The sequence below is a fragment of the Balaenoptera acutorostrata genome, chromosome 1 (assembly GCF_949987535.1).
Source record: "Balaenoptera acutorostrata chromosome 1, mBalAcu1.1, whole genome shotgun sequence".
Lineage (NCBI taxonomy): Eukaryota > Metazoa > Chordata > Mammalia > Artiodactyla > Balaenopteridae > Balaenoptera > Balaenoptera acutorostrata.
The window spans coordinates 59,597,144-59,609,840 of NC_080064.1; the positions used below are offsets into that span (position 1 = coordinate 59,597,144).

Below are 12,697 nucleotides of genomic sequence, written 5' to 3' on the forward strand. Positions count from 1 at the left end.
ACTGGGACCTACGGCAAAGCAGTGACTCCATAGGAGCCTGGGCCAGACCTACCTCTGGGTCTTGGAGAGTCTCCTGGGGAGGTGAGGGTCAGCTCTGACTCACTGTTGGGGCAAGGACACTGGTGGTGGAGTCCCCTGGGAATATTCATCAGCATGAGCTCTCCTGGAGGTGGCCATTTTGCCACTGAGACCTGGCCCTACCCAACTGCCTGCAGGTTCCAGTGCTGGGACGTCTCAGGCCAAACAACCAATAGGGTGGGAACACAGCCCCACCCATCAGCAGACAGGCTGCTTAATGTGTCCTGAGCCTACAGCCGCCTCTAAACACACCCCCTGACACAGCCCTGCCCACCAGAAAGACAAGACCCAGCTCCACCCACCAGTGGGCAGGCACCGGTCCCTCCCACCAGGAAGCCTGCACAAGCCCCTGGACCAACCTCACCCACCAGAGGGCAGACAGCAGAAGCAATCCTACAGCCTGTGGAACAGAGACCACAAAGACAGAAAGTTAGACAAAATGAGATGGCACAGAAATATGTTCCAGATGTAGGAACAAGATAAAACCCCAGAAGAACAACTAAGTGAAGTGGAGGTAGGCAATTCACCTGAAAAAGAATTCAGAGTAATGATAGTAAAGATGAATCAAGATCTCGGAAAAAGAATGGAGGCACAGACCTAGAAGATACAAAAAAATGTTTAACAAAGAGCTAGAAGACTTAAAGAACAAACAAAGAGAGATGAACAATACAGTAACTGAAATGAAAAATACACTAGAAGGAATCAATAGCAGAATAAACGAGGCAGAACAAATAAGTGAGCTGGAAGACAGACTGGTGGAAATCACTGCTGCAGAACAGAATAAAGGGGAAAAAAAAGAATGAAAGTTTTACGATGTTCTTCCCAGCAGTATTTCCCTGCCTCAAATACATAGCTCAGCGATCCTGACCTGCTTCTATTACCTCTCCCTCAAGAACATATCTGCTATATCTCACCCCCTGTGATTTGCCTCTGTCTACACTACCCTAACCCTCCCATACCCTGTCCCTACATCCATTAACCCTCTGCCTGGCAAAACCCTCATCCAATACATCACCTTACCTGTGAAATTGTGCCCCTTCCATTTACTCGCAACAGACCTTTTGCCTGCCTCTACTGTGGACTTGATCACACTATATTAGAACTACCTGTTTATGTGTTGTTTGTCTTGTTCCATTAGTTGAAAGCTCCTTGAGAGTAGGGAGTGTAGCATTCATTTTTTTCTAGCCTCATCACTCAGCATAGTACTTGGCACACAATAAGAGCTTAAGAAATGTCAAATAAATGAGTATCACTGAAATTGTTTAACTATAATAATTATGAGAGGAAGGAGGGAGGGAAAAATTGAAGGAGTTTTTATCTTGAGTTGTTAAGAAAGTTTGGTAAAGAGCAGCTTTCTTTGCTAAGCCTAGAAAAGGAATAGTAGACAGGGGAAAGATGAGATATACACGACTCACAGGCAGTGATGATAACAAGAGCTGGAGGCACTGAAGCTTCAGGGCTGCTCCTCTCGGTTGGGGTGCTTTTGATGTGTGCCTGCTTTGATCTCTGCTGTGCAGCTATGGCCCAGGATGTTCTGGAATGAAGAAAAACTACTTACTGTTTCCTGTTTCCAAGATCCAGGGTGTGTTAGAAAATAAGCACTTGGGGAAGGGGTTGGTTTTTCTGTTGACAAAATAAAATCATTTCCCAAAGGTAAACAGTCTCTCCCACATGGTTGAGAGCTGAAGCAGATGAAAAGAGGATGCACAGACAGGACATTGCAGTGTGCAGAAGAGAAAAGCTGAACGCAACATAAAAGCAGAGACAAGATAAAATAGAAAAATGCAAAAGGGCAGCAGCACATGGGTGAGGTCAGCTAAGCTGTACTAGTAATGGACACAATGGGACACTGGACCACACACGGACGGATTTTGCCAGCCTCTTGGACAACACATGGGAACACAGGTAATGACAATCCAGCACCTTATACTAAGGAAAAGGACAACACAGCTAGCAGATCATGACTGGGGGCAAAGAAACACAGAAATACACTGCTACCTCTCTGTGTATGGGAGGCCAAATAGAACTCCCATTTGTGTAGTTTATTTTTAGAAGCATAACTTCTGTTATGAATTATGCCCAAGTTAAATCATCCTTATTAAATTTGTCTGAGATGTGGATTCAGTTATTCTCAAAAACTGATTTTTGAAATAGAGCTTCCATTTTAGAAACTTTCTAAATTTGTATAATAGTCAGATTCTATTCACCATCTCAAACTAACCTAGTGTAAATGTTCGGCAACTTTAATCTCCCCAGGTTGGTAGAGAGAGAAAGGAGATATTATGAACTCCCAAAAAAAAAAAAAAAAAAAGAGCAGGTGCAATAAAGTTTGATCTAAGTATTGGTAGAAGGAAGATCAAGCATTATAATGCCACACATATTAAACAGTTTAGGGATAAAAATACCTAAGCAAATACCTAATGGACTTGATTAAAAAAGGAAGCAATTTCCAGAATATGTGTATTTTAGGGTTAATTGTCAGAGCCCCCAAATCCAGGTATTCGATGAGATACATAAGTGGAAGTCAGTCATTAAAGTTCTTCTACAAAGGCCTAAACTACATGATTTAACACACCAGAAAGCAGAGACCTTGTTTTATTCCCCACTAGAAGAGTTCCTGCACACTGTGGATACTCAACAAATAGTTGATGGAACAAGAATAAGTATAGAGAAACTGAAGCACTGAATCTATAAAATATGTGCTTGTGAACGAGGATAACAGCTGGCATGAAAATCACGATTTTCCAAAGACCTGTGAGTCTCTGAGGGTTGGGCTTCTGTAGTTTAGTCCTAGGAGAGAGTTAATATTAATAGTTACATTTTTTTGGAGTTAATATTAGTAGTTAAATTTTTTTGAGTTCCATCCTATACCAGATATTGAGCTAGACAACTTAGATACATTGTTCCTAATCTTCAGAATAACTTCCCAAGTTACATAATATTACCTGTTTTATAGATGGGGATATAGGCTGTGAAAAGTTAAACAACTTTCCCAAAGTTACATAGCTATTAAACGGCAGAGCAGTAACTCAAATCCACATCTGACTGCTAACATTTTTTTTAAAACACAGTAAAACTGTGTTTTACTTATATCAAACTGTCTCTAAGAATGTATATATTTTGAAAAATTTTATTCCTTGTAATAAAATTAGTGCATATTCATGAGAATAAATTTGGAAAATACAGAAATGTATAGGAGAAAAAAAAAGTCAGTCATGATACCTCCACTCTTTTGTAAACATATGGCAATACAATTGATTCTCATTATTTGCAGTGATGTTTCTATAAAGTCGCCACAAACACTGAAATAGCAAATCCTGAACCGTTGCTCCTAGGGGAATTACAGGGTTGGGTTCCTTCGAGCCTTTGGTCATAACATTTTCAGGAACTGACTAATCTATAACCTTGTTTTATGTATGTTTCTGTTCAAAAACACATTATTTAATATGTATTGTTGATTCATTAACATTTAACTCACAGCCAACAGCACTGTAACTCATGCCTGAGTGAAGCTTATCTAACACATACATTTGCTTGTCAGGTACATCACCACCTTGTTATGCTTATGCTTAGGAACAAAAGGCAGCACTTCAGCACTATGCTTGGGGTTCAATTTAAACAGTGAAATCACCTACAAAATGCACAAAAATGAGAAAAACACGGCACTACATAGACTGCAAAGAGGACACTTGTTAATAGCATGAGAGCTAAAACAAGAAGGTAGAGCCTCATCTTGGTCAACCTCAGCTGGAAACATGCGTGTCAGGTGATTCAAATCATAGTCTACTACGTAATCACAGAGCTAGCAGTTGAATAATATGTCAGCCTCTGCTTCCTGAGAGGAGAGATCTTAGGCAGTTCATTCTATTCTTACCAATTTTGAAGAAAATTGTATACAGGTTCCCTTGAAAGTATATATCAATGTTACAATTTCAGAGAAAGTTTATTCAAAATCTGAATTGCTCAGGTAAGCCTTCTCCTTTCTGTCTTGTTTCATTTAGAAGCAAAGATTTTTGGAGGTGGGCATGAGGAGACCGAATTATCATTTTTCTTTTTTTTTTTTAGCTGTGCCTTGCAGCATGTGGGATCTTAGCTCCCCAGCCAGGGATCAAACTCGTGCCCACTGCATTGGGAGGGTGGCGTCTTAACCACTGGAATGCCAGGGAAGTCCCTATGATTCATTTTTAATACAAGGATAATCTCCTTTTCCAAATGTTTATATTTATTACTGTTTTATTTTGGAAAAAGCAATGTTGTACATGATAGAAATTAAAACAGTTCCAAGGGTATACACATTAAAAAAATAAGACTCCTTCATATCCTCAAAATTCAGCAATCACTGTTTATCATTTCTTGTAAATACCTTGCAGAAATACTCTATGCAGCTTCTAACATATATCTACATTTAAATTTTAAAAGACGTAAGAATGAAAAGACATACAGGACAGGATGCATAATAAGTATCCCAGTAAGATTGTTCCTTCAAACTCCACTTTATCCAAAAAGGTAATGATATATTTTATAACTCTTAAATGCACTGTGTACAAAGGCAATAAATGGTCTTGAGATTTTTGTTTTGTTTTAATTTTAAGGGAAAGGGAACTATTATCAATTGGAGGCATATTGTATGCACATTTGTGCTAGGCACTTTATACATTTTATCTATTTTGAGCTCTCAAAGATGTCATGAAGGAAGTATTATCCCCATTTTACTAATAAAAAACCTGCAACTCACAGAAGTATAAACACAATTAGAACTCAGTTCTGCCTGATTCCAATACCCACACTCATTCCATATATATTCTAGATCTTACACCTTATGTTTAATATTTGAATTATAAATATGGATATGACAGTTGATATTAGCTCAGTGGTTTAAAAATCCCTAATGAGGATCTGTAGCTATAAGTTCACCCTTCTGCAGTCCGTGATTAATACCATTTGGTACTTGACATTATAAAGCCATAAATATTCAGTAGAGTCAAATCCCTTTTAAAGAGAACATCAGAGACTAAAAAGAACTACAACAGAGGAGGCCTGCAGATGGCACTGCTGCCCATAAGTCATCCAAATCTAACTTACTAATAGGTTTTTAAAAAAACAAATACACAGTCATTTTAGGAATTATATAACACTGATTCCAAAAGTTAAACTTCCACCAACATCTGTGATTTATAAATTGTGTAATTCCTTCTAATTTATGATTTGATTTTGAAATTTAATTTTCTGTTTAATGAACTTAATAGCAATGCTTAATAGCCCTACAGCCTAGCAATAGGTGGAATATAAATCTGAGTGGAGGGGATACATGAATATTAAGCTGGGGAAGAGAAAGACATTTGGACTCTTTGCTTGAGCATAAAGTACTGCCTGACAAATCAGGTCACTTAATTGTGAGGAGACAGGTTGAAACTGCTAAATCTAAAGATGGATGCAGTCTTTAGAACTTCCAAGATATAAATCAGAAAGCTGATCAAAACCCATAAATACAAAAGTCTGAGACACTGTACATAATGAATAAGAATGTAGGTCTTTTCACTGTATTTTTAGCTTCACCATGAACTTTTAAGAAAAATGTCTAATCCTAGTCAATCATATAAGCTTTAGAAGACAAAAAGAGAGCCACTTTCTTTTGAGTTGTTGAGACACAGAATACTCCAAGATTTCACAGGATTTTATGTGGTTGATAAGATTATAGGTGATTTAAACTTTTTCATTTCCAAATCATCTATAATAAACAGACATTACTTTTTAATAAATCAACAAAAAATAAAGTAAAAAATAATCCCAAAACATCAATTCTCATAACCTCTCTCATAGTAACCAATCCCTTTTCTAGTTTGTTCGTTTTAATGCTAGAGATCCTTTGCAGTGAATATGAGGTGTTCTCCATAGAACCCCTCAGTGCTCAGTCATTCATTTCCCAGCTGTCAGGAATATTGGCTGCACTCCTTTTTAGGAACTATGCTTGGCTGAAGGGAACTGCTTCACCCAAGGTTACACTTCCTCCCGAATCAACCCATATTCAGTGACTGGTTTACATGAAGGTACAAAGGCCCAGCTCCTTTTCTCTATTGCGGACAACTCTGAAGGCCCATCCCAGCTCCACAGCCTGTTCACTGGATCAGTTGAGGCCTCTGTTACAATTCTGTGGCAATTCAACTTTTTCTTTTGCCCCATCCCCTGCAGCACTTTAAGTACTGCTCCTAAGTGTACCACCCAGTATACAAACATTTGTCTCAATATTATGGGTAACATGACCTAAGGGAGAACTAAGACTAGTCTTAGGAAGCTGACTAAAATAGAATTTTGGATCTGGATCAATCAATGGTTGGCTTGTAATGAGGAGACTATTGCTGGTGGTTGGTAGAGTACTGACAGTCCCTGCCAAAATTTTTATTAGTAGTGAATTGGCACCAATTCTCAGCCAAGAAAACAAATCTAAAACAATATCACTTAATTGTCTTCTGGTTTGCAGTTTTTTTAAAAGAAGTCTATAATTCTTATTTTTGTTCCTCTGTATAAACTGTTTTTTCTCTGAATGCTTTTAAGAATCTCCTCTTTATCACTAGTTTTCAGCAACTTGATTATGTGTGCCTTGGTGCAGATTTATTTATTTTTTGCTGGGGGTTACTTGAGCTTCTGTGGGTTTATGGTCTTTGTCACATTTAGAAAAACTTCAGCCATTATTTTTGGTCAATAATTTTTATGCCCTCCCTTTTTCTTTCTTCTCTCATTTCTCATTTTCTTCTCTCATAGACTCCAATCCACATGTTACTCGGTTCATATTTTCACATAGCTCACTGAGACTCTGTTCTTTGTCTTTTTCAGTTTTGTTTCCTTTGTACTTTATTTTGGGTAGTTCTTACTGCTGTTTTCAAGTTCATGAATCTTTTCTTCTGCTGTGTCTAATTGGCTCTTAATTTCATTCCATGTATTTTTCATTTTGGGTATTGTATTTTTAACCTCCAGAATTTCTCTTTGAATCTTTTTTGTATCTTTCATTTCTATCACTATATCCCTGATTTTCTTTATATCCTGGAATATATTTATAATGTTTATAATAACTGTTAAAGTGCCTCTAATTTCATTATCTGTCATTTCTGGGTATGTTTCTACTGATCGCTTTTCCCCCTGGTAATGGATTATATATTTTTTTCTGTTTCTTTGCATGTCTGGTAATTTTTGATTGGATGCTGGACATTGTGATTTTTACACTGTTAAGTGCTGGATTGTGTTGTATTTCTTTAAAGTATTGAACTTTGTTCTGGCACACAGGAAGTTACTTGAAGAGCAATTTGAACATTTTCAGGATGCTTTAAAAATTTATTAGGGTGAATTTATAGCAGTTTTTATTCTAGGGCTAATTTGGCCCCACTACTGAAGCACAACTCTTCTGAAGATGCTACCCAACGTCCAAAGTATTAGAAGCTCTCTATATTTTGGCTGATGGGAATATGAATTATTCCCAGATCCATGAGGTACAGAGATTGTTTGGTTTACTGCTTTCCAGTCCATTCTCATTCTTTCCTTGGCTAGTTTTTTTTTTTTTTTTAGTACTCAACTGACTTACTTCACCATACCCCATGCCAATTAGTACTCAACAAAACCTTTAGACCACTGCAGATCTCTGAAGGGTTTTTTTCTTTTCTTCTTCTTCTTTTTTTTTTTTATATGTCTCTCAGTCATCCTGAACTCTTATCTCTAGCTCCTTAATGCAGTGAGACACTGGGCTTTATTTTGGCTGCCCCTCCCTGCACTGTGGCCTGGCAACTGCCTGTAGGCAGTAATCTGGGGACAATCATAGGACTTACCTCCTTTGTTTTCCTTTTCTCGGGAATCAGTATTTTATTACCTGTAGTTCGATGCCTAGAAACAGTTGTTGCATATACTTTGGTTTTCTAGTTGCTTATGGAAGGGTAAGTTAGAGACCAACTAATGATACAAAAATTGTTTTTACAATGAGCAAAAGTCAAAACTATTTCCAAATGTCTTATACATTCTGCGTTTCCTCAGTACACATTCTGAGAGGTTTTCAGGAGAGATAAGAACAGCTATTCTGTACATTTCCCCCCCCAGTTCTTAGAAAATAAGATTCTTAGTTAACACAAAAGCTAATTCTGAGTTAACAAAAGATTCTTAGTTGCTATACTTTATTGTATTTAGAACTATTAAATTTATTCCAGTGAACTGACTTTATTTCTTTAAATTTAGAGCTTAATATTAAAACCAGCAATCCTTTATTTCTCTCCTAGAAGTTTCATTTCAACAATAACACCACATGCATACACATATACACACATGTGCTTTACCTTCAAAATCAAAGGGAGATATATCTTTGGGAGAGGTACACAGGCTGCCAGGATATAAAATTCTGGATCTATTTTTAATTCTTCCAAAGATGGGGTAAAAAATATCACCACTGATAGAATAGAAAAGAAAATATATTGTGAGATATGAGTACAGAGATTTGGAAGGGAAGGAGTTTTAATCAGCAGAAATCTTATTAAACTCATTATCAGAGGAAAGGACTTAGAAATTGAGCTTGGGCTTGCTAAGATCAAGATTTAAACATATTGCCGCTTTAAATTATCTTAACAACCCAGTTAGATACATGTTATTATTCATATTTTATGGATGAGGAAACTCAGAGTTTACATTTTCCAAGGACAGAAGCTAGTCAGTAGGAAATTCCTTGTATTGATACTTTCCACTACTGAGTGCTAGATAACTAGACAGTATATGAGAAGGGTGGATCATTAAATGACAACAATTAGCAGAAGCTGTTGGGAATGGTTGGTGGCAATAACTTCTGGGACCAGAACTACAATTCCCTGTGCATTGCCACAGATTTACTATTTCACACCCTCTCCCTTCAAACTTGCAATATCTTCCCCACCACGCTTTACTCTCAAGGGTTGACTCTGATTCTTATTTCCTGAGAAGGCAAAAGCAATTAGAAGATACTTTTTATAAGCACTCAACATCAAATCAACCCATCAATATTTGAAATTAAAGACTCTGCCCTTTTTTTCTGATACAACGGTATCTGTCCATGCTCCAGCCAAAGGTTAATAAGCCTTCTATTTGTGTAATGTGTCCTTATTGCTTTCACATATTCAAGGATATTGCTTTTGAAGATATTAATGCTTTCCTTCCTCATCACATTTTCTCATTATATTAGACCAGGTATTTTCAACCAGTATGTACAATCAGAAGCTGTGTTTCATGACTAGAAAATAGTTTAATAAGACTCACCAATTGTTTACAATTTTGTTTTGGTTCCTTTTTGTGCAAAGCAATTGAGAGGACAGTATTTTTGCTAAGATCTCTTCTAGTGTTATAATTCTAGGTGTTTCTAGTATTAATTTCTAACATTTAATAGAGTGCCTATTCTATGCTAGACACTGTGCTAAAAACTTCGCATGAATTATTCTATTTAATACTCTCAACAATCCTAAAGGACAGGTACTATTATAATCTTTATCGTACAGATAAGAAAACTGGGATTTAGAGAAGTTAAATAACCTGTCTGGGGTTACACAGTAAACAGCACAGTAGGATTCAAATCTGACTTCAGAGTTCACATTATTAAAGTGTTACATCATGTATTTTGTAACCTCAGTTGCATGCACACTAATGGAGATCAAAGTTTACTATGTCTTTATAATATTTATATATTTAATATCAATCAATAAATACAAAATTAAATTGTTATAAAACCCACAATAGTTTTTATCTCAATATGCAACATAATTCACATTATTACACATCTTTAAACAGGAAAACTTTTAGTATACAAACACCTTGGGAAGAATTCTAATTCGCTTCAATATTTTTATAGCTAAGGTTTCTGGGCAAAAGATATAGTTATTTTCTGTCCATATTTTTAATAAAAATATTAATTTCAAATGGAACATTGTCATTTTACAGTATGATATTACACTGAAAAAACAAAACAGTCATTGAACAATAAGTGTCTATTACATCCCAGGCATTATGTATATCTTTACACTTACCAAATAGATATTAAATAATCTTCAGAAAAATGTGGAAGAAAAGCTGCTTCAAGTTTGTATGAACTTAGTCAAGCAGAAATTTTTAGAACCTTCTATTAAGATGAGAGGGATTTACACTTGGCATTTTTTTCCAATGAAATAATAAAGCCAGTGTGACACCAGCTTGACATTTTATTTATAAAAAGTATTTAGGGCACTGATTCTCAAAGGTGGCTGAATATTGGAATCACCTAGAGAGTTTAAAAAATACTGAGGCCGATATGCCATCCCTTAAAATTTTGATTTAATCAGTATAAGGTAGGGCCTTAACATGTATTATTTTAAAACTCTCCAGGTGATTCTAATATGCAACAATTTGAAAAACACTAGCTTAGGGAACTGTTCCACATTTAAAAAGGCTAGTCTTCAGTTGAATGAATTCTCATGACTTGATTTCAGGGGGTGTATTGTTTTTTTAAGTATCTGGTAGGTATATCTCCCTTGATTAGAAAGCAAATACTTTAGGGAAGAGGTTTTCTGTTTTATTCATCATTTTCTCTCCACATCTTGAAGAATGAAAGGCACATAGAAGTTGCTAAATAAATATCTTTTAAATGAATACATGATTGCCTTATACTTCTTTCATATCTTTATATTCTAGTAGATTCATGAAGATAAGAATGCAAAAGATATTTATTGAAAAAATGAATGACTGAAGCAGTTAGGGTAAATGTTTAAGGCAAACCAAAGTCTTATAATATATATTCACATTTTAAAAACACATATATATATAAATAGATCAAAAGTAGCAAAAGAATATATGAGTGCAATATTTAGCAGTTGAAAATTAATTCATTGAATTTTCAAATATTCTTCACATTCTTACACTTAGAAACAAAAGTAATCCTAAACAACTAGTTCTTTAAGCTAACATCCATAAGCACATGCAGATAAGTTGTTTTTTTTAAAGAATTACAGCTTAATCTTGATGAGCAAATGTCATTTTTCAAAATTCAAGTAAATGAAACTTTAGCACACATCATGATAGCTTTTCCAGATAGTTGTATAAAAAACAAAAGATTATTTCTGATTAAAATATTTGGTATCACCTATTGTCACTTGCTCTCCATTGAGATTCACTAGTTTCTCAGCAGTTTCACATTGATAAAAACTATTTTGGCACTTCCTTACATAATGTTTTATTTAGAAAAACCTTATTTATAAATAGACTTCCTTTTTAGTAGCTGAATAGATATGGCTTCACTTACCAAAGTTCCACAAGTATTACATAATTTTCAATTCAATTAGTATCTTAAAGTACGAAACTTTGGTTTTCTTAAAATTAGCATTGGTTGCTTGATTGTAGGTTTGTCACCAAAAAGTGCTGCTTCACTTTCAGAGGTTGGAAATCTTTTCTGATATATCAAGGGATATTCCTTCTGAAACTTAAAAACGAGGTGAGGAATTAGAGGATATTTAACAGTATTATCTGAAGCCACTGGTCAACATTTTATAAGGATTCAGTGCCTTTCTCAAAGATGTATTACAGAGATCAGTATCCTTTCACTTTATCCTGGCTTCTCCCTCTACTTTCTCACACATGAAAGGTACCCTGTAATATTTCTTAGATTCCAGTTAGCATTAACATTCTCGGATTCTCTTCTGCTGTTAATTCTCCTAAATTCCAGATGTTCTTCCTTCTCATTGGTAAAGCCTATGAAGGTCACAAGGATCTAGTTAGTATATTTCATACTTCTTTGAGTGTCTCAGACCAGGAATTGGACTTGCCAGAATCATGTGGCTACAGGGTTTTGATGTAGAGCTAAAAATTCTAAATGGTAATGATAAGTCACTAAAAGTTACGTATTGTAATCCTAAGTTTATAAGTATTTTCCCAGGGTAATGCATGCTTTAAATATAAAACACTGGAAGTAAAGGAGAGTATCTGTTATTATGGTTATTATGAAAATTTCAGGACAGAGTAAAACCAGGCAGGTAGTCATACATAGTCTACATATATGATATTTAAAATTCAAAATATTAAAATGAGAAATTAGATTCTAAATGTCATTAAATAACAATCAGCAATAGCATATTAGAAAATATTTACGATTGAAACTTGTTCATTCTCTTACCTGTTTTAGTTTTTTCCTTTTCTCCTTTACAGGCAAACTCTTATTTTTAATAATATTCTCTAAAAGTTCTGCAACTGCAGCTTGAGAGGTAGAAACTTTTTGTTCATCAAATTCTTGAGCACTAATTTGTTTACAGTATGAATACGTTGGCAAAGGAGCAATCACTCCATCTCCAGGATTTTTAATCTGTAATGAACAAAATGATACATATAGTCAAATCTATTAATTCTGGTCATGTTCCTATTTGGTAAAGGGTTCTTCTGATGGGTTTTAATACCTATTATTTTGCCACCAAACATTCAACACTTTAAGAAAACTGTATTATGCTGCAGAGTAGCAATAAGTCAGTAGGGTCTCAATCCCAGCCCTACAACCTACTAGCTTTATAACCATCAGCAAGTTATTTAAACTGGTCTTGCTCTGTCTCCTCATCTGTAAAATGTGAATGTACATGAGACAATGTATATAAAATGCTTAGCACACAAG

The 12,697-nt window shown here is 35.5% G+C and overlaps 1 protein-coding gene across 5 annotated transcripts in view; it reads right to left on the reverse strand.

The window, feature by feature from the left end:
* Positions 1 to 1,492: 1,492 nt before the first annotated feature.
* DEPDC1 (DEP domain containing 1) overlaps positions 1,493 to 12,697 on the reverse strand; it is a 34,130-nt gene continuing 22,925 nt past the window's right edge. For 2 of the 5 annotated variants that reach the window (XM_007182949.2, XM_057540761.1), the window contains 2 exons: positions 12,212 to 12,397; positions 10,752 to 11,521 (listed from right to left, as the gene is read on the reverse strand). In XM_007182949.2, coding sequence (XP_007183011.2) covers positions 11,381 to 11,521; positions 12,212 to 12,397 — 327 coding nt within the window. In that variant the 3' untranslated portion in view covers positions 10,752 to 11,380. Of the gene's footprint in view, positions 1,613 to 2,727; positions 2,869 to 8,306; positions 8,501 to 10,751; positions 11,522 to 12,211; positions 12,398 to 12,697 lie in introns of those variants that run through there. The other 3 variants (XM_057540746.1, XM_057540759.1, XM_057540750.1) reach the window with 3 other exon arrangements.